General features: G+C 53.4%; 5 protein-coding genes across 5 annotated transcripts; 4 read left to right on the top strand and 1 right to left on the bottom strand.

The window, feature by feature from the left end:
- Positions 1-2,889: 2,889 nt before the first annotated feature.
- Positions 2,890-7,992, top strand: PG997_004528 (BAH/PHD-containing protein; the record flags this gene model as incomplete). Its single annotated transcript, XM_066808843.1, has 8 exons — positions 2,890-3,337; positions 3,480-3,782; positions 3,851-4,334; positions 4,401-5,305; positions 5,445-6,103; positions 6,254-6,262; positions 6,320-7,175; positions 7,235-7,992. 8 exons carry the CDS (start codon positions 2,890-2,892, stop codon positions 7,990-7,992), a joined length of 4,422 nt encoding a protein of 1,473 aa, XP_066672461.1.
- Positions 7,993-8,763: 771 nt separating this feature from the next.
- Positions 8,764-9,574, top strand: PG997_004527 (cytidine and deoxycytidylate deaminase zinc-binding region; the record flags this gene model as incomplete). The annotated part of the gene is made up of 5 exons (XM_066808842.1): positions 8,764-8,835; positions 8,919-9,005; positions 9,089-9,182; positions 9,258-9,429; positions 9,508-9,574. 5 exons carry the CDS (start codon positions 8,764-8,766, stop codon positions 9,572-9,574), a joined length of 492 nt encoding a protein of 163 aa, XP_066672460.1.
- Positions 9,575-9,690: 116 nt separating this feature from the next.
- Positions 9,691-10,287, bottom strand: PG997_004526 (uncharacterized protein; the record flags this gene model as incomplete). Its single annotated transcript, XM_066808841.1, has 1 exon — positions 9,691-10,287. The coding sequence occupies one exon, from the start codon at positions 10,285-10,287 to the stop codon at positions 9,691-9,693; it is 597 nt and encodes a 198-aa protein (XP_066672459.1).
- Positions 10,288-11,114: 827 nt separating this feature from the next.
- PG997_004525 (26S proteasome subunit rpt4) lies at positions 11,115-12,635 on the top strand (the record flags this gene model as incomplete). The annotated part of the gene is made up of 5 exons (XM_066808840.1): positions 11,115-11,325; positions 11,407-11,793; positions 11,858-12,314; positions 12,382-12,476; positions 12,610-12,635. 5 exons carry the CDS (start codon positions 11,115-11,117, stop codon positions 12,633-12,635), a joined length of 1,176 nt encoding a protein of 391 aa, XP_066672458.1.
- Positions 12,636-16,616: 3,981 nt separating this feature from the next.
- PG997_004524 (glutamine:fructose-6-phosphate amidotransferase) lies at positions 16,617-19,274 on the top strand (the record flags this gene model as incomplete). The annotated part of the gene is made up of 7 exons (XM_066808839.1): positions 16,617-16,621; positions 16,813-16,834; positions 16,979-17,027; positions 17,109-17,340; positions 17,424-18,997; positions 19,055-19,230; positions 19,257-19,274. 7 exons carry the CDS (start codon positions 16,617-16,619, stop codon positions 19,272-19,274), a joined length of 2,076 nt encoding a protein of 691 aa, XP_066672457.1.
- Between the last annotated feature and the right edge of the window lie 286 nt (positions 19,275-19,560).

Below are 19,560 nucleotides of genomic sequence, written 5' to 3'. Positions count from 1 at the left end.
ATCGCCGATTTCAAATTGGCAGGTATCCTTGCTGCTGCTGGACAGTGTGCCCTGCTCCCTATCCGGTCTTCCTACTCTTTACTGCCGTGTGCACGTTTTAGAACCGCATGCAATATCATCAATGGCCACCGGTCAACCACCCTCTTTGCCTGCACCGCAGTCATCAAGTGAGTGACCCCTGTCTGTCAAGTTGTGTGACCTTCCATAGAGGGTGGGGGCGTTTCGGTTTCATCAGGATTCGAAAGAAGACTTGGCTGGCTGGGGGCGCCGGCAAGCCAGACTTCAACAGTGAATTGGGTTAAACATTCTACTGTCTGTGTAGATCCAACCCGGCACGCAAGCAACCATCAATTCACCAGGTATTGTCCTTGCACTATACCGGCAACTAAATGCAGCTGGTTATTATATACTTGCCTACCTACATCATACTGTACCAATGAAGCGAACAACTCAATGGGTAACGCGGGTTACTCACATTTACCAAGAGAGGGCGCATGCAGGTGCTCGGTAGGTATTCCTGTGTGTCCCAGCCTTAATGAGAGAGAAAAAAAAAGTACGTACCTCCGATCAGATTGAGAAGAATTTTGGTGCCGAACAAGTGCTGGCCTATTAGGCGCGATTATGCGATGGGATGGAGTTCGATTGCGTAGCGTCTCATTGGGAAATCAGAATCCCCAATATGCGGAGGGCTGGCAAGCCCAGCGGCGATCTCTGACCGACCGACTTGCAAAGAATGAGCGAGCCCTCGCTACCTACCCAGGTGCTAGGAGAGCCCTCACCACCAGTTCCCGTACAGCCCAATGGGGCGATTGTTTGTTGGTTGATGTTCCGTCTTATGTCTCTCGGCGATCTGACATCGGGTTCGAATTCCTTCTGCCAGTCAGTAGCGGCCATCTTTTACAACCTCAGGAAAAACAAAGCACCTGCGCATGAATGGTATGCATATCCGTACTAATAGCTGTATTGGACTATCGTACTGCTGGTGGCAGCAGCAGCAGATCCTTTGCCATGTCTTTGCCCATGGATTGTTGACCCGGCTTCGAACCGCCTGGCCACTAGAATGTGACGCTATTGCCCCAATCAAGAAGAGCACTGCGGTTTGCCATCACTTCTTTGCCAGCTTGCCAACTCAGTTCAATCAGCTCAGTAGACAGATACGCCACAATTCCACGTAGGTGGATGTCAGTACGTGAGATTTACCACCAGGATGGGATCCCGCCCAACGGGGCTTATATTGTACAAAGAGGCACTCGCCCTCCCTGTACCCTCCCTTTACATACTAGCCGGGGGTTTTTGGGAGTGCCAAGCTCTGAGGACCAGGTGGGCGAGTCAACCTTTACAAATGCGGCTGTGGATGTGAGGTTAAAGGCATCGTTGTATCGTGTGATTCCCACGATACACGTCGGCTTCCGTCCCTATTCGGAAGTAGAGTGTTGTGGCATCCACGGCCTCGGATATATATGCCACGAGAGTTGATGTATTGTGGTCGCCCCCGGGTAGTAGACGTGGGTAGTTGGGATATCCCAAATATTGGTATGGGTTGGTGGTATACATGAGCCCTAACATAAGCCTCTACGACCAGACAACCAGACAGACCGACCGACCAGCTTCATGTCCTTTCTCCTACGCAGGCACAGTAAACGATATAGATATACCTACAAATACTCCATCTACACAAACACACGTATCTGTACATATACACCTACATGGAGTATAGCTGCCAATGCCGAATAGCGAGGGTCCGCGATGAAGGCAAGGTACCTACCTACTGGAGGAGGTGAGGTGAGCGCGAGAGAGGGTGTGTGTGCGTGTGTGCGTGTGTGCGTGTGGGAGCGCGAGGGAGTAATAAGAGTGAGAAGAGACATGGGGCTAGAATTGGGCTTGTTACCAAAATTGAACCTGGGCAGACAATGGGAGACTAGACCCTTTTCTAACATTAACTTAACTTGTGGAGCCGCTCGACGGTACACTTGCATTACTAGCATGCTCCGGGTACCTCTGCCTATGTATCTTATTAGTCTTCTGCCTCTCGTTTTTTGCCCTGGCCTTTCCACGTTCAGACCAGACTGCCAGACAAGACACGACTGGATGGGACTGGACTGGACAGACCGAAATGCCATGCCATGCCATGCCATGCCAGGCTCTTTTACCTACTTTATCACTCTACTCGACCGTACCTGACCTTCAAATGCCTTGCCTTACCTTACATTGATGTCCCGTCGGCCTTAATCCTCTCTCACTCTCGCGCGCGCGCTCTCTCTCTCTCTCTCTTTCTCCAGTCTCTTTCTCCAGTCTCTTTCCTGCCCTGGGCTGGGCCATCCGTCCATTACCTCCATCCATCTGCCAGACCTATATGACTTTAGTTTTCTCGAACATATACGTCCATAATCCACTTCTTCCCTCCCTTCTATCACACAACCCATTTCCCACCCTCTCCCGTCTTCTCTCTCTCTTCCATATTGATAAACCTGGCCATTCTCCGTCGAGGGATGACCCGGTATTAGCCCTATATCAAACTATTTTCTCTCCCTCCAGTCTGCAACCCCGTCCTCCTTCCCATCCCGTCCTTTTGAAGGACGACATTTCCCCCAACGCCCTTGCTCTCGGCATACCTTGGCTGTCTTTTTGGCGGGCAGCTTTATGAGACCGGCATTGGATTGCTAACCCAACCTCGAATCAACCCTTGAAACGGTCACTTGCAGCTAGTCAGCTCATGCCTGTCGTGAATCCAGGACAGCCCAGGTCTTGAGTATTGGAATGCATGTAGAGGCCGCTTCCTAATAGAATTCATGGCTGTTGCTTCTCGTCGACTTGGGCCCCCACATGACACTGTAAGTTTTCGGTGTTCCACCACGCCGATTTGTATGCGCCACCTCTAGATATCTCGACATGGCGCCAAAGTCCCAAAGCGTGAGCAGTACCCAGGATCAGCCAAATCCTGCGTCATCCTCCACGAAGGCCACCCCGGACTCTGGCTCCCATAATAACTCTTCCTCTCACAACACCACCCACTCTCCAACCGCACAACCAACAACAAACAATGCCACACCTGAGCATGTCGCCGCCCCGCAGCCCATGAGCAAATCTGCGGCCACTGCTGCGGGTGCCAATTTGGCCACCAAAGACAACATGTCGTCCTCGTCGCAGCCATCGCCGTACGGCACGCGCTCGAGGAACCGTGGCCAGGCACGCCCCAACTACGCCGAGGACAAAGACGCGGACATGGAGATGTTTGATGCCGCGCCGGAGAAAAAGGAAGAGGAGCCCAAGAAAGCATCGCGGCAAGCGGGCAATTTAGCAAATGGCAGCTCAGATGCTCCACGAACTAGCATTCCCAGTTCTCGCAAAGGCACTACTGCCACCACCACCACCACTACCACCACCTCGACGTCCACCACTTCCACCACTTCCACGGATGACGGCAAGCCGAGCACAACCGCAACAAAAGGACCATCAATCTGCTGCTGCCGGCTCTGCAGCCGCTACGCCTTCAAGTGCATCGTCATCGTCGTCAAAGAAGCGCAAAGCTGCAAATCAATCTACTGCCAATGGCGCGCATGCGCACACGGCAGCAGCTACTACCACGCAAAGCTCAAATGCGTCTACAGCTACCGCGAGCACAAGGAGGAGCACGGCCAGCGCAGCAGCAGCTACTACCGCTGCCTCTGGTGGTACCGGCGCAGGTTTCCGGGAGACAAATATGCTAAGCTTTGAGAATTGTGGCGCAAAACCGAAGGACGGAAAGATGATTGCAGATGATGGGACTGTACTACAACACAATGGTAGGACCTCACGTTTTCGACGGTGCATTGCGTTTGTGCTGGGGTGGCGATGCTGACACAATCCATAGATCACGTCTATCTGGTATGCGAACCGCCCGGGGAGCCATATTACCTGGGTCGCATCATGGAGTTCCTGCACATGCAAAATGATAGTTCGAAGCCGGTCGACGCGCTGCGAATTAATTGGTACTACAGACCCAAGGACATTGGCAAGAAGGTAAACGATACGCGACTTGTTTTTGCAACCATGCATTCAGACATTAGCCCATTGACGGCACTGCGCGGCAAGTGCGAGATCCGCCATAAAGCCGAAATCGAGAGCATGGACGCATACCGAAAAATCCCCGACTGCTTCTGGTTCGAAAAACTGTATGACCGCTACATCCAAAAGAACTACGATGTTATCCCCTGCTCGCAAATCGTCAATGTTCCGGGCAAAGTCAAGAAAGTGCTGGATGAGCGATGGAAGTACATCTTGGTCGAGCAAGGCCGCGCCAAAGAGTTTACCAGTGCCGTCAAACTCTGTAAGCGATGTAGTGGTTATTGTGCCAAGTAAGTTGACCACGCTAATCCCCGGCCCCCAAGCCAAACGACCGGACGTCACTCATACCATAGCAGCAACGATTCCGTCGACTGCGCAGTCTGCCAGCAGACGTATCATATGAACTGCGTGAGGCCGCCTCTCTTGAAGAAGCCGTCGCGTGGGTTCGCTTGGGCTTGCGCAGCCTGCAGTCGCGCCCAGGAAAGGAAGCTGGAAGCACGGAACACGCCAAGCCTTTTGGACCCACATCCCGAAGCTGAGGAGGAAGAGTACTGGGACGAGGAAGACGACGAGCATGGCGCCAACACCAACGGCACGAGCCCGGCCGACGGCATTGATGACACCCATCAGCCTGCGACGGCCGAGCAGATGTACCATGCAAGCCTCTGGCCATATCGATACCTGGGGATACATTGCAAGCCCGAAGACGCCCTCGACTACGACGACCGCATCTATCCCAGAGCTGGGTCGCGCCAGGGCCCCAAACATCAAGCCAATGTTCTGCCATGGTATGGCCATTCTGTGAGGCTCGTCAAGCCATTGGAGATCAAGAAAGGCAGCAGGAAAGACGGCAAGCACTCGAAGGAAGTCCTCGCGGCCATCGAAGCTGACAAGCTGGCCCGTGAAAAACGGCCGAAATGGATACAGGATGAACCTGCAGGCTATGTTGCACGTGGCGAGGACTATGATAATGACAACCCGAATAATACGGCGCAGTTGCTGTACAAACCAGCGGAGGAGTGCGGCGCATCAATCACATCCCAAGAGATCGACAAGTACATGACCAGTGCCAAAGCTTTTGCGACATCTTTGGATCTCCCCAAGCTCTCGACCAATCTTCAGGACGTGGCACGAGACGAGCTCTTCAAGAACAAGTTCAATAGCACCAAGGCACTTGAAGCGACCAAGAAGACAGACCATGCGGCGTTTAAGGAGCCTCAGCTGAGCGCTACAGAGCTCAAGAAGTTTGAAGAGGCTGTCAGTAAGTTTGGATCTGAGCTGCTCTATGTTACACGGCATGTCAAAACCGTCAAACACAAAGACATAGTCCGTTTCTACTATACGTGGAAAAAAGACGGACAGGGGCAAACAAATCTGGGGCAACTACTCGGGAAGGAAAGGCAAGAAAGAGCTTAGGAAAGCTGAAGCCACCGCCAGCAAGCTCCAGGATGATGTGGCCGACGACCAGGACGACTCCGCTTTCGATACCGAAAAGGCTGTGGAACGCAAGCGGAATTTCATGTGCAAGTTCTGTACGACAAAGTCTTCGAGGCAATGGCGGAGGGCACCTAACGTGACTCAAGCCATGGTGACTGAAGGCAGCGGCAAGAACAAGGACAAAGGCGTACAGTATATTGTTGCCCTCTGCCGCCGCTGTGCCGAACTCTGGCGACGTTACGCTATTCAATGGGAGGACATGGAGGAACTGGCAAAGAAGGTGCAGACTTCTGGTGGCCGCGCATGGAAACGACGCGTGGACGAGGAGCTCCTTAAGGAATTGGCCACAGCAAATGAAATGATGAGCGCCACGGTCTACAGTACGCCCAGTGCTTCGGCCACACCGAGTACATCTGCTCCTCCGCCGAACGGTACAGTGGAGCCTCCGCCGCGGAAGAAGCTCAAGACCCTTGCAGACAAGGAAGCTGAACTGAACGCCTCCGACTCCGGCAGCATGTCCGGTGTCGTCGCGCCTCCCAAGAAGAAGGAGAAAGTGACGGTCGAAAAGCCGGCGCCTCCTCCAGTCCCGGAGATCCCGAAACCCCGAACTTTGCCCTGCGCCGTATGTGGGCAGCTGGAGCCTGTGGGAGACCAAATTGTGGCTTGTAGAGAGTGCCGTCTGAGCGTCCATCGGAAATGCTATGGCGTGGTGGACAATCGACAACCTGGGAAGTGGACTTGTGATACATGCCTGAACGACAAAAACCCCCAGGTCTCACTTGTAAGTGGCAGCACCAACGGTTTCTCCAACGTCCCAACGATACTAACTGGCCCCTAGGATTACAAATGTCTGCTGTGCCCCATTGAGACTACAGAACACGACTTTGTCGAACCGCCCAAGAACACGCATAAGAAAAAGACAGAAAAGGAGCGAGAAAAGGACCGCCAAGAGCGTGAAGCTGCGCAGAAAGCCGCAGATTATTATCACAAGAAGCAAGAGGAGCTGAACCGTCCTCTGAACCCCAGAGAACCGTTGAAACGTACTGCCGACAACAACTGGGTCCATGTCTCTTGTGCGGTGTGGGCACCGGAAATCCGATTCGGCAATCCCAAGGCATTAAGTCCCGCCGAGGGCGTCCCGCTAATAAATCATAGCCGATATCACGAAATATGCCGGGTCTGCAAAGCGAAGGGTGGTGCATGTGTGCATTGCCATCACTGCAAAGCCCCGATCCATGTTGAGTGCGCTCGGCAAGCCGGGTACCTCCTCGGTTTCGAGGTCTCGCCTGTGAAGGGCTCGCGCCGCGATCAAGCCACCATTGTTAACATCAACGGCGAAACAGGCTCGATGTCAGCCGCAGTCTGGTGCAAGGAACACGTCCCAGTTAAGACAGTGGTCCACCGCATGCACGACATGGTCAATCAAGAAGGTGACACCAACACAGACTCTGCAGGGCTCAATGCTCTCCAACTTTTCGTGCAGAACTTCAAACAGGCAGATGAGGCGCTCACCGGCACTGTGAGGAAGGCCAAGCTCCTGGAAATCATCTCCAACTACGATGGCACCTACAAGCCGTCGTATGCAGATCGTCCCAAAGGCGACAAGGTCTGCATCACCTGTGGCGTCGACATCAGCCCGAAGTGGTGGCCTATTGATAAAGTGCACGAAAAGGCATTGGCCAATGGCCACTACGGTTCCTTGGGCACCGAGGCACAGAAGTTTGTCGATCAACGGACTTTCCAATGTCACAAGTGCAAAAAGGCTGGCCGGAAGCCCGCCCCTCACATGCCGTCTCCCCAGAAGAGACTGCACCGCCGCAGATTGACACTGCGAGAGCACCACCGGCTCTTGCCGCGGCGCTGACAAGTCCTCCGGCTGTTGCTGCTGCGGCCCAGTATCCGCCAGCTGATGCGTATGAGCCACGTCCTTGGGCAGGCCTTGCGCCGGTCGCACCTCCCGTGGCACCGCCCCCCATGCAAGCTCCTTCAGTTATACCCCCTGCGCCGCAAGCCATGAATGCTCCGCATGTCGCGCCCAGCCCCATGGCTGCTCCGATCACCCAGCCGCCACCGCCGCCACATCACTACCCTCCTCCGCCCCCGACCGGGACATCATACAGCGACTGGCATCGTACTGCAACACAACACTCGCCGCCTGCGCATCACATGAATGGCGGTCCTGGGGGCCACAGTGGGTTGCACCCAAATCATCTTCGTGACCTCCGCCCCCCGCCGATTGCACCCATCTCGCACCATCCGGGGCCCCCTCATCATCACAGTGTGATGGGCCAATCCATGGCCAATGGTATGCCACCTTCACCACCTCGACGAGCACCTGCTGTGCCGAACGGCCCGGCGCCGTATCTCCCTGCTTATCACCACCCCACGCACCACTCGCTACATAATCTTACCAATGGCGGACCACCGCCGAGAGCTGGAGACCATTCGTTTTCGGCGGGACTTCTGGGCCACCGATCGCCATTTTCAACACCGCATGGCAGCCCCCAGTAGTGCGAGACGGCTTGCCAATGAGTCGTGAACCAAGTATGTCGAACAACAACCCACCGCGGCCGAGCGATGGACGTGCGGCCAGCGGAGCCAGCGCAAGTCCTTCTCTGCGCAATCTCCTTTCGTGATAGAGCATTTACAAAACCGTGTACTGGGTTCCGTGGGTATTTTCAAGCGAAGTGCTATGTTTGAAAAGGGCGTCAAAGGGCGATCATGGATGATGTACGGGCGGAAGCCCCGTGTTAGCATATTGGTATTTTTCAGCGTTTTCGGGTCGGTTGACTTGTATGCATTGTACAATTAGATAATGGGATTCTGGTCTGATGAAAGCGTCGTTGGTGCAACGCTCCACGATTTCTATGAGTACGGGTATAGATGGAAGCCATCAAACCTAAGATAGACAAAATGAAGCGCAGAACTTTGTTGATATAATTTATTGGTCTCCATTCGTTTCGCTATTTGTGATTTCAGATCTAGCATCTGTATGTATGATACAGTATAGTATAGTATATATACCCCCTGTAGTAGTAGTACGTTCGGACTGGGCCAGGAAGAGAGAGCGGGGCATCTGCACCAGAAGTCCCGGCTCTTGAAGAATACCTTATCAGTTAACTGATAAAGAAAGCCTGGCGATATAGGAGCGGAGCCGAATTGATGCAAACCATGTGACCCAGTACGAATACCAGTTTGCCACCTCAAGCTTTTTGCTTCTTCTTTTTCTTGATACAAAACACTTTGTTGGTACAATCCGCCCTTGGTACGAGACGGACGAAAATGGATGACGCTAAGGGGCTCGCTACAGCCTTCGAGGAGGCCAAGATCTCGTACGATGAGGGTGGCATCCCGGTTCGTTCCCTATCCCCCCCACACCCAAACTTTGTAGCACATGATGGATCGGAAGGAGCAGATTGGGCTGATAATTTGGCCAGATCGGAGCGGCTCTGATCGCCGCTGACGGCACGGTCCTTGGCCGAGGCCACAACATGCGAATGCAGCTTGGGAACCCAATTCTACATGTGAGGACGATCGACCGGATGCACCGCACCCTTCCAGCCTGCTCGTAAGCATTCTAATCATATGGGGAAACGTTTCCGTGCAGGGCGAGACATCGGCGCTCCAGAACGCTGGACGGCTGCCGGCCACTTCGTACAAGGGGGCCACCATGTACACAACCTTGTCACCCTGCGACATGTGTAAGTTTCTGCCTCCACTGTGCCGTACAAAACTCTGATTGTGTAAACTAAATGATTCCGATTGAAACATGTTAGGTACCGGGGCCTGCCTGCTCTACAACATCTCCCGTGTCGTCATTGGCGAGAACAAGACGTTTCTTGGCGGAGATGGGTACTTGAAGCAGCGGGGCGTCGAGGTCGTTGTGTTGGATGACGAGGCATGCCGTAGCTTGATGGAGAAGTTCATCGAAGAAAAGCCCGATGTTTGGTAAGGCATACACCTATCTCCCCTCGGTCTACTGCATGATTTCCATATCGCTAACAAGTGCGCCGTTTGCATGTATAGGAACGAGGATATCGGTGTGGAAGAAAGAGTGTACTCGAAAGAGGGCATCAAGCGGCCTTCGGCGTAGACCTTGGCAAGAATAGTACAAGATCTAAAGTTTATACATAGCAAGAGAGCAACAAGTTCCCTAGTGTTGTACACGAGAATGTGTGTAGTAAAGTTGAGACCGGGTTCCGCAAACCATCAGGTATCAAATCGTGTTTTCCTCTTACTTGGATTTGACGCAGCACTTGTAGCTTGCTTCTGGCCGTCCGTCCCCTTCTGCACAGGTGTCGTCTCTCGACTGCCCCGAGACGCCGCCACAAACTCCACCGGGGCACCTTGTTTCCGCGCCCGCGCCTGGTTTATATCCGCCTGGCTCTGCCTGAGCCCTTCCTTGTACGCCTCCCTCGGGAAGGCAGCGGGGTCCCAAAGGTCCGGCGCCAGCGTCGTCTGGTACTGGCCCTTGTGGTCGATCTCGACGAAGTTCATGAGCTTGTCCATCAGGCCGGGGTTCTTGAGCGCCGGGGACTGGGCGATCTTGGAGTTGAAGTGCACGCCGTTCTTCTTGAGCTCGAGGAACTGCTCGAACTTCTTGCTGATCCCGGGCGGCGGCGAGCCCGGCGGCGAGGGCGGGATGTCCATGTTGGGCACCCGCGGCAGCGTGAGGTTCCGCAGCAGCGCCCGGCTCGCCGAGTATGGGGAGCCGGGGGGCAGGACCAGGGCGGCGGCCTCCTCGTCTTCTGTGGGCGCGTCTTCCAGAGGCGGAAAGCTAGGGTTGGCGTCTCCTTGCTGCGGCATGGGCCCTATCACGCCAGACGGCTCGGCCAGCGCAGACTGAGCTGCTGGCTCGGCCTTGGGGTTTGTATCTGCGACTACATCAGCAACTTATTCTCATGGTTGAGGGTGAGACAAATGAATTATGTAATTACCTGATGCATGTTTGGGCTCGATGGGAGCTTTTGGGGGTGACTTCAGTGGCTGGCCTCAGAAACAATCAGTGCTGCCCGCTGTTCTGTTCATGAAAGGTACTCTCGCGTGTACTTTTCCTTAGTGGGCTCTTACCTCCTTTGCAGCAGCAGCAGCAGCAGCAGGTGGTGGTTGTGGAACTTCAACTTCGTCTTCCTCATCGCTACTTCCGTATGCAACCAGGCCAGCCATCTTTAAATAAATAAAAAGAGACCAAGGCTCAAGCCAGAAACCGCAAACGAACCGAGGCAGGCGGTGAATTCGCGGTGATTGATCTTATTCTTAAGGTAGGTGAGGTACAAGGTGAAGGTCGCGTCGAATAGTTGAGTGAACAAGGTTGGATGAATGGATTAGGTAACCCACATTAGCGCCGGAGTTAGTCAGCTGGCCCCTGCACCCACAAGAGCCACAAGAGCCACAAGAGCCAGAGGAGGCCAGGCAACTGGAGCTGCATCATTCGGGCCAGCCTCATCATCGAGCTCCGATCTGGAGCTTCTTCAAACGACGCCCGTCTCGACGCTTACCTTGCCATCGACTTCCACCATCTCCATCTTCAATTCGTTTTGCGCCCTCTTTAGCGATCGGAACAGAAACGACCACACTCAAATTTAATCTGCAGTCTACCACGCGAACCCGACCACTTTCGACCGCAATACGTCATGGCGTCCGACCAAGAGCGTGACCACGCGCTGCAGGCGCTCCGGAACAAGCTTATCGAGTCGAGAGAATGGGAAGCCAAGCTGAAGGCACTGCGGCTGGAGATCAAGGGCCTGGCCAAGGACTACGACCAGACCGAGGATAACATCAAGGCGCTCCAGAGTGTGGGACAAATAATAGGCGAGGTGCTCAAGCAACTGGACGAAGAGAGATGTAAGCCATGTTGCGCTTCTTGCTTCATTTCCCCAATAACGCCATGATGATATGCTGACCAAAAACTCTTCTTTCTAATAGTCATCGTAAAGGCGTCTTCGGGCCCTCGTTATGTCGTGGGATGCAGATCAAAAGTCGACAAGGCCAAGCTGAAGCAGGGAACCCGGGTGGCGCTAGACATGACCACCCTCACAATCATGCGCATGCTGCCGAGAGAGGTCGACCCGCTTGTCTACAACATGTCGCTGGAGGACCCCGGCCAGGTCAGCTTTGCCGGTATCGGTGGCCTCAACGACCAGATTCGCGAGCTACGAGAAGTCATTGAACTTCCCTTGAAGAACCCCGAGCTCTTCCTCAGAGTGGGCATTAAGCCGCCCAAGGGTGTCTTACTCTACGGACCTCCCGGAACCGGCAAGACCTTGTTGGCCAGAGCTGTGGCCAGCAGTCTGGAGACGAACTTCCTGAAGGGTAAGCATTTGCTACTGCCCTGCCATTCTCCGTTTGCCCGTGCTAACCACCATCGGGAATACAGTCGTTTCTTCAGCTATCGTGGACAAGTACATAGGAGAGTCTGCTCGGTTGATCCGAGAGATGTTCGGCTACGCCAAGGAGCACGAGCCTTGCATTATCTTCATGGACGAGATCGACGCCATTGGTGGACGCCGTTTCTCCGAGGGCACTAGCGCAGATCGAGAAATCCAGCGAACACTCATGGAGCTGCTGAACCAGCTCGACGGTTTCGACTACTTGGGCAAGACCAAGATCATCATGGCCACCAACCGGCCCGACACACTCGACCCTGCGCTTCTCCGTGCCGGACGACTGGACCGTAAGATCGAGATTCCGCTGCCGAACGAAGTGGGCCGCCTCGAGATTCTGAAGATTCACGCCCAAAGCGTCGTAACAGATGGCGAGATCGATTTCGAGAGCGTGGTGAAGATGAGCGACGGACTGAACGGTGCTGACTTGCGAAACGTCGTTACTGAAGCGTAAGTACCCCATTTGACCGCGGCTTTTTTGGTTTGCTGCCCGTTCTCGACTAACATGACGATTCAGGGGTCTCTTTGCCATCAAGGACTACCGCGACGCAATCAGCCAAGACGACTTCAACAAGGCTGTCAGGAAGCTAGGAGAAAGCAAGAAGCTCGAGGGTAAGTCATTTTCATGCCCAATTCCGTTCTTTTCCAGTGTGTCTTGGGAGAACCTATATTTTCCCCTGAGACATGTCTGCTTCAAACATACACATTGTAGAGTATTCTAACCACAAAAACGCGCGACACGTAGGCAAGCTAGACTACCAAAAGTTGTGATTTACGCCGCTGTCGCCCTGGTCGTTATGAGATTTGGTGTTGTGGTGAGCAGATAGGGCATATAGGGGCCGGAGGGGGCTGTGTCCTGAATTGGCCTTTTCAGGCGTAATTCTACATGTAGACTAGAGGAAAAATGGGTCCTCAGCTTTACGGTGCTGCATCAATAGCAAAATTCCCATTTGAAGCAGTCATCTAGTTTGGTTCAGTTGTCTGTCTTGTTCTCTCGCCTTGGTTTGTAACTCGTCGGGGGGCACTTCTCCCGTTCACTCTCACCGTCTGCCGATACCGCTCTACTCTCAGTCATGCTCTATTGGACGATGTCCAAATGCACAACCTAGTCGTCATCATCTCATCATCATCATTGACGATGTCGCCATTGGCCTCCCTCGCCGACACGAGCCTTCTGCGCATTGGCGGTGCAAGGCATAGGTGTTCACCATTCCACATGAATGTTAGACACTCCTGACGACCAAATACCCCATTGGCAGTCTAGGACTGTCTGTCAACTCGGAGGAACACCACATACTATGAATATCGTCAAAACCAGGGGTATGATGTATATGCAGTACCAGCGTACTAGAGTTTGGCCTGCTTAAATGCAGTATACTCAAGTACATTCCCATAATGAGTTATTACCAAAGAGACATACACACTTGAGAGCTACTTCTAGTTTCGACCATTTCATGAATCTGGGAATACGAATGTAGGTAGATAGGGGTGAAAATGGATTTACCCCTGAATTACATAAGCACATGTTGGGTGGGGCCTTTGCATACGTGGTTTATGCAACATCCTTGACATCTACAGGCCTGGCCAATGTTGGCTTGTTGTCTTCGACATTTTATTTTAATACTCGATATTTTGAATCTATTCTGTTCGATTTTTACGACGATCGAATCTATTCTATTCCTATTTTTATAGTTATTACATACGTTATTGCGACCTAGATATAATACTTGATTGATACTCCGAAACTGTTATATACACATTTTATCTTCGGATGCGAATGCAGCTGCAGCATTGCGTTACATGTACCTAGTCTCGAGTGCGGTATCCGACCCAAAGGTTTCGGTAGACACGATGCTGCGCCACCTGGGCTTGCAGCGTCGGGAGGAAGCGCTCCTCTGTAAGGCTAGGCTAGAATCTGAATACGACCTCGTGGGTTGGGTAGCCATTGCTTCAGCGTCTTGATTTTGGTGTTTGCTCAACTGCCTTGGCGGGCGTCATTGCGATATACACAATCAATGCATAATACGGGTTAACATGCCACAAACACACTCGGTGCCGGTCGCCGACGTCGCATTGTGGTATATGCATAATAGTTCCGGGGGATATGGGCTAGGGAGCCAGCCAGTTTTGCCTTGTTTTGATGTGCAGTCCTCTGCGATCAGATATCGAGTTCGGGGCCGGCCAGCGGAAGATACTTCCACGTCCGGCAGCCATGGCCAATGGCGAGTGGGTGTGGGTGGGTGATGGATGATGATCTTCTCTCCTCTCCAACGTTGACCTGCTGCAGGGTTCCATGTCGCTCGTGTTCAAAGCCATGGACGAAGGAAGGAAGGAAGGAGGGTCTGGCAGAAAGAAATACCGGCCCAGTCCCAAAGCAGGTTCACTTACTAAAAATAAGCCGTAAACCCTCGATTTCTCATCGGCGTCCCCTGAAGATTGAGGCTGTGAAGCTGGCCGAGACCCCCACCGCCGACTGGCTGCTAGTCAGTCTAGTGCTACCGAGCGTGTGCAATGTGGTTACGGTGGCTGCTGGTTTGACAGAAAGCCCGAACGCTAGAGTTCTCGCTAAGGGCGAGGACGACAGAAAACACGAATCTTGTTCTGTAGATCGCTCGAGAGAAAAAGAAAAGAGAAATCCAAGACAGTAGAAAGGAGGGCGAGAGAGAAGACAACCAGAACAAAAAAAAAAAAAAAAGGAGGCCCGACTACCTACTGTTGGACAGGTTTTCTTCGGGTGAATCGCCTTAACGGAAACGTGCTTGTGTCACTGTGAAGCTCGTATGCCGGAAAATCGGGTGGGGGAAGGGGAACCGGGGGTTCGTGCAATGGAACGCACACACGGAGAATACATGGAGATGAGATGATGACAGGGGTCCAGCTAAGCACTGTAGATGACACCGCACCTACAGCCATCCCAACCAACGTACCTACATGAATACATCCACATCCATACTTGCTATCTATGATTCGCATGTTGAGCTCGAGCGCGATGTACGCCCATACGAACATGAAGACGCTCTTGGCGGGGATTACGTAACGAGAATTGCGCAAGTGCTGAAGAAGGCTGAAGCAGGACCGGCCGAATCCATACATAAGTTGGGCTATCTATGTCTACTTCTAGGCAGGCAATGTGATGCATCGTAGATACATGTATATAAAATGGCGAACAAGTAAAACATACTGTGCCTAAGCTATGTCACCGTACGAATTGGATGATGCCATGCGGTTGTTGTGGGTGAATGGCATTGTTGTTGTGTTGCTGTGTTGATGGGATGGGATGGGATGGGATGGAATGGAGGGGCTGATCCACAGCCGTGCGGTGTGGTAGTGGTGCATTCAGGTGCAGCTGCCGTTATGCGATGCGGTGCCCATGCCCATGCCGGTGCTGGTGCTGGTGCTGATTGAACCAATCCAGGCCAGCGGGATGGGGGCATGGCATTGGCATTGGCATTGGCATTGGCATTGATGGCAACAGCCGGTCCTGAAGGTTATGTACATACCATCTAAAGATATTCCTGACATTGGCATCTGAGGAAAAAAAAGATTGATCAAATATCGTTGAAGATCCAACAAGATCGGGAAGAAGCAACCGACCATCAGGCAGGCCCACGCATGGCATGGATCAGTGGATGATAGGTGTGTTGATGTGTTGTTGGCCTCAAGCTGGATGAAACAGATCAAACTCAGCGCCGCCAGCCAGTCAGCAAGCAGTCTAGGAGAATGGACCCTGGGCACTGGGCACTGGGCACTGGGCACTGGGCCCAGCCTGAACACTGGACAGCGGGCTGAGATCCAGTAGCACGTCACGGCTTAGCGTACGTAGCGCTGCGAATCGTCACCGCCCGGGTCAGGCCCCCTGTCTGCCTGTGTGTTCTTTGCTCGCATAGGAGATAGGAGGGAGGTAGGTAGGTAGGCATAACAGATAGTACCTATGTATGTTGGCTTCTTCTTTTTTTTTCGACAGAGGCGTCTAGGAGTATCAGATCTATGTATGTATTTGATGTACGTACATACATACTAAGTAAGCTAATGATGTAGCTACCTCCTACCTAAGCCTTTTCTTAGGTCGGGAGGCCGGTACCTCTTACTCGGGACAATCTTGACGACCGCCCAGCCTCCATCAAAGAGAAGGCTCAAAGAAATCGAAGCTAAGGGACTGGAGGTATCCATGTGTTTTACGAGGTAAGGTTGGGGACTGTATGTATGTAGATCCAAGCAATGTGTCCGTGTGGTTGGTTACCTTTGGGAGCAGTAGCAGCAGCAGCAGTCGAGAGAAAGCAGGCAGAGATGCAGACCGTAAAGTCAGTCAGTAGTAAGTAGGCAAGGCAGGCATGGAGGCAGTGAGGCAGTGAGAAGTAGGTGATGGATGCAGCAGTAGTCTTCCCTCTACTACTAGCAAAATCAGCCAGGGGTAGGGAGCAACCGGGGTGCCAAGTCTGTCTAGTGCACAGTAACTGACAGGTAAACTGACTGACCAGCTTTCAAAGCCCATAAAGACAAAGGCCATTCCCCCCCACCACCCTCCTACTAGAAGAATGAAAGTCAGTCTACATCAGCCTGCCTCCTCCCCCTTCCTCTTCTTCACTTCTCCCACCGTCCAATCCCAGAATACCTTCGTTTCTCTCTCTTGATACCCTCTTTTTGCTTGCGAGCGAGAAAGCAAAGATCTCGGATACTAGTTCCTACCTGCCATTTCTTCCCCCTCCACCAACCCGGGTCGTTTCCTGCCGTGTTTCTCAACTAGACTGCACAATGTGGTACGTTCACCAACTACCCCTCTCCCACCCGGCCAGCTGGTGCTTGAATCCCCCCCAGCTTGCGCATACTCTCTCATTCTCCCTCGCTCTCTGAGCCTTTCTCCCTGCGCCTCGGGGAGAAAGAGATGAAAAACTTTGCCAATCCACTCAAACGCAAGACCTAACCATGCTAACTTTTTACCTCCTTGCAGTGGAATTTTTGGATACGTCAACGTAAGCGAATTGTCCTGCTTCTGGCCAACCTCGACACCTATACTGCCTGCCAATGGAGGGGGCGGGTGGCGGTCGAGATGTGCCCCTCTATCCAGATGTCGGTGTGCAACCAAGCGCAATAGCTAACACGACTTCCTCGTCTAGTACCTGGTGGAGCAGTCCCGAGGCGACATCACCCAGTGCTTGATCAATGGTAAGTGGTCAATCCCAACCTTTAGCCAGCCGATCCAGTCGAGTCCAGAATCGTTGCTAACACGTCCAACCCGTTGCACAGGCTTATCACGCCTCGAGTACCGTGGATATGACTCGGCCGGTCTGGCTGTCGATGGCGACAAGAAGAACACCGTCCTCGCCTTCAAGGAGGTCGGCAAGGTCGCCAAGCTTAAGGCTCTGATCGACGAGGAGAAGCCCGATATGACCAAGATCTTTGATTCGCATGCCGGTATCGCCCACACTCGATGGGCCACCCACGGTCCCCCTTCTCGGCTGAACTGCCATCCCCACCGGTAAAAGATCCTCGAGCTATACTTGGCAACCAGCTTGCGAAGCCTTTAATCTAATGGCGTGCTAACCCCCTTTTCCCTTGCAGCTCCGATCCTAACTGGGAGTTCTCCGTCGTCCACAACGGTATCATCACCAACTACAAGGAGCTGAGGACCCTCCTGAGCGCCAAGGGCTTCCGCTTCGAGACCGAGACGGACACCGAGTGCATTGCCAAGCTGGCCAAGTACCTGTACGACCAGCACCCATCCATCGACTTCGTCGACCTCGCCAAGGCCGTTATTACCGAGCTCGAAGGTGCCTATGGTCTGCTGCTCAAGTCGGTTCACTACCCCCATGAGGTCATTGCTGCTCGCAAGGGTTCTCCCCTTGTCATCGGTGTCAAGACCCAGAAGCGCATGAAGGTTGACTTTGTCGATGTCGAGTACTCCGAGGAGGGTGCTCTGCCCGCCGAGGCTGCTTCTCAGAACGCCGCTCTCAAGAAGACCCCCGGCGACTTCCTGTCGCCCAACAACATGCTGGGCGCCCCTGACAAGTCGCTCCTGCACCGCTCGCAGTCGCGCGCCTTCATGACCGACGATGGCATGCCCATGCCCGCCGAGTTCTTCCTGTCTTCCGACCCCTCGGCCATTGTCGAGCACACCAAGAAGGTCATGTACCTGGAGGATGACGATATTGCCCACATCCACGAGGGCTCCCTCAACATCCACCGTCTCAAGAAGGCCGACGGCACTTCCAACGTCCGTAACATCCAGACCCTGGAGCTTGAGCTCCAGGAGATCATGAAGGGCAAGTTCGACCACTTCATGCAGAAGGAGATCTTTGAGCAGCCCGAGTCCGTCGTCAACACTATGCGTGGTCGTCTGGATGTCGAGAACAAGACTGTCACCCTGGGTGGCCTCCGATCCTACATCGCTACGATCCGCCGATGCCGACGTATCATTTTCATTGCTTGTGGCACTAGTTATCACTCTTGCATGGCTGTTCGAGGTGTCTTCGAGGAGCTTAGTGAGATTCCGATCGCGGTCGAGCTTGCCTCGGATTTCCTGGACCGACAGGCCCCCGTCTTCCGTGATGACACCTGTGTGTTCGTTTCTCAGTCGGGTGAGACTGCCGATTCGCTGATGGCTCTCCGATACTGCTTGGAGCGTGGTGCCTTGACCGTCGGTATTGTCAACGTCGTCGGTTCTTCCATCTCCCTCCTCACCCACTGTGGTGTCCACGTCAACGCCGGTCCCGAGATCGGTGTTGCCTCTACCAAGGCCTACACCTCGCAGTTCATTGCCATGGTCATGTTCGCCCTGTCGCTCAGTGAGGACCGTGCATCCAAGATTCAGAGACGCCAGGAGATTATGGAGGGTCTCGGCAAGGTCTCTGAGCAAATCAAGGCGATCCTCCAGCTCGACCAGCCCATCAAGGAGCTTTGCCAGAGGACCTTCAAGCACCAGAAGTCCTTGCTTCTTCTCGGACGTGGTAGCCAGTACTCTACCGCTCTGGAGGGTGCCTTGAAGATCAAGGAAATCTCTTACCTTCACTGTGAGGCCGTCATGTCGGGTGAGCTGAAGCACGGTGTTTTGGCTCTGGTTGACGAGAACCTCCCCATCATCATGATCCTTACCCGGGACGACCTCTTCAAGAAGTCTCTCAACGCCTATCAGCAGGGTATGTATTCTTTACCCCCTTATATTGTATGACATAACGCTAACTCGGTTTTAACAGTTGCTGCTCGTGGTGGCAAGCCCATCGTCATCTGCAACCCCAGCGATGAGGAGTTCCAGTCCCAAGAGGCCGAGAAGATTGAGGTGCCCAAGACGGTGGATGTGCTGCAGGGTCTCCTGAACGTCATCCCTCTGCAATTGATTGCTTACTGGTTAGCGGTCATGGAGGGTCTCAACGTGGACTTCCCCGTAACCTGGCCAAGTCGGTCACCGTCGAGTAAGCAGCGCCCAGATGTGGCGTTTCAATATATTAGGTCTCTTCACGTTATGGAGTTGGCTGTAAAAGGGATGCTTTTGGTAGGCGATGGGGTTTGGTTTGGGAAAAGACTACACGATCAAATGTCCTATCAGGCATGGGGCGGCACGAGCCATGATGATAAGAGGAACAGTCTCTAGGCCATCTTGGCCTGTTACATGTCTATGAAGGAGATACAGAAGAAGGTAGATGGACCCAACTCTCGAGCTTGGGTTCACACGATAAATCGTGGGGTCTTCCGGGGAAGCGAA

Source organism: Apiospora hydei (assembly GCF_038363865.1).
Source record: "Apiospora hydei strain CBS 114990 chromosome Unknown utg000004l_segment0_segment0, whole genome shotgun sequence".
Classification (NCBI taxonomy): Eukaryota; Fungi; Ascomycota; class Sordariomycetes; order Amphisphaeriales; family Apiosporaceae; genus Apiospora; species Apiospora hydei.
The sequence above is the reverse complement of the archived record's forward strand: the minus strand, read 5'-3'. Positions and strand labels throughout refer to the sequence as shown.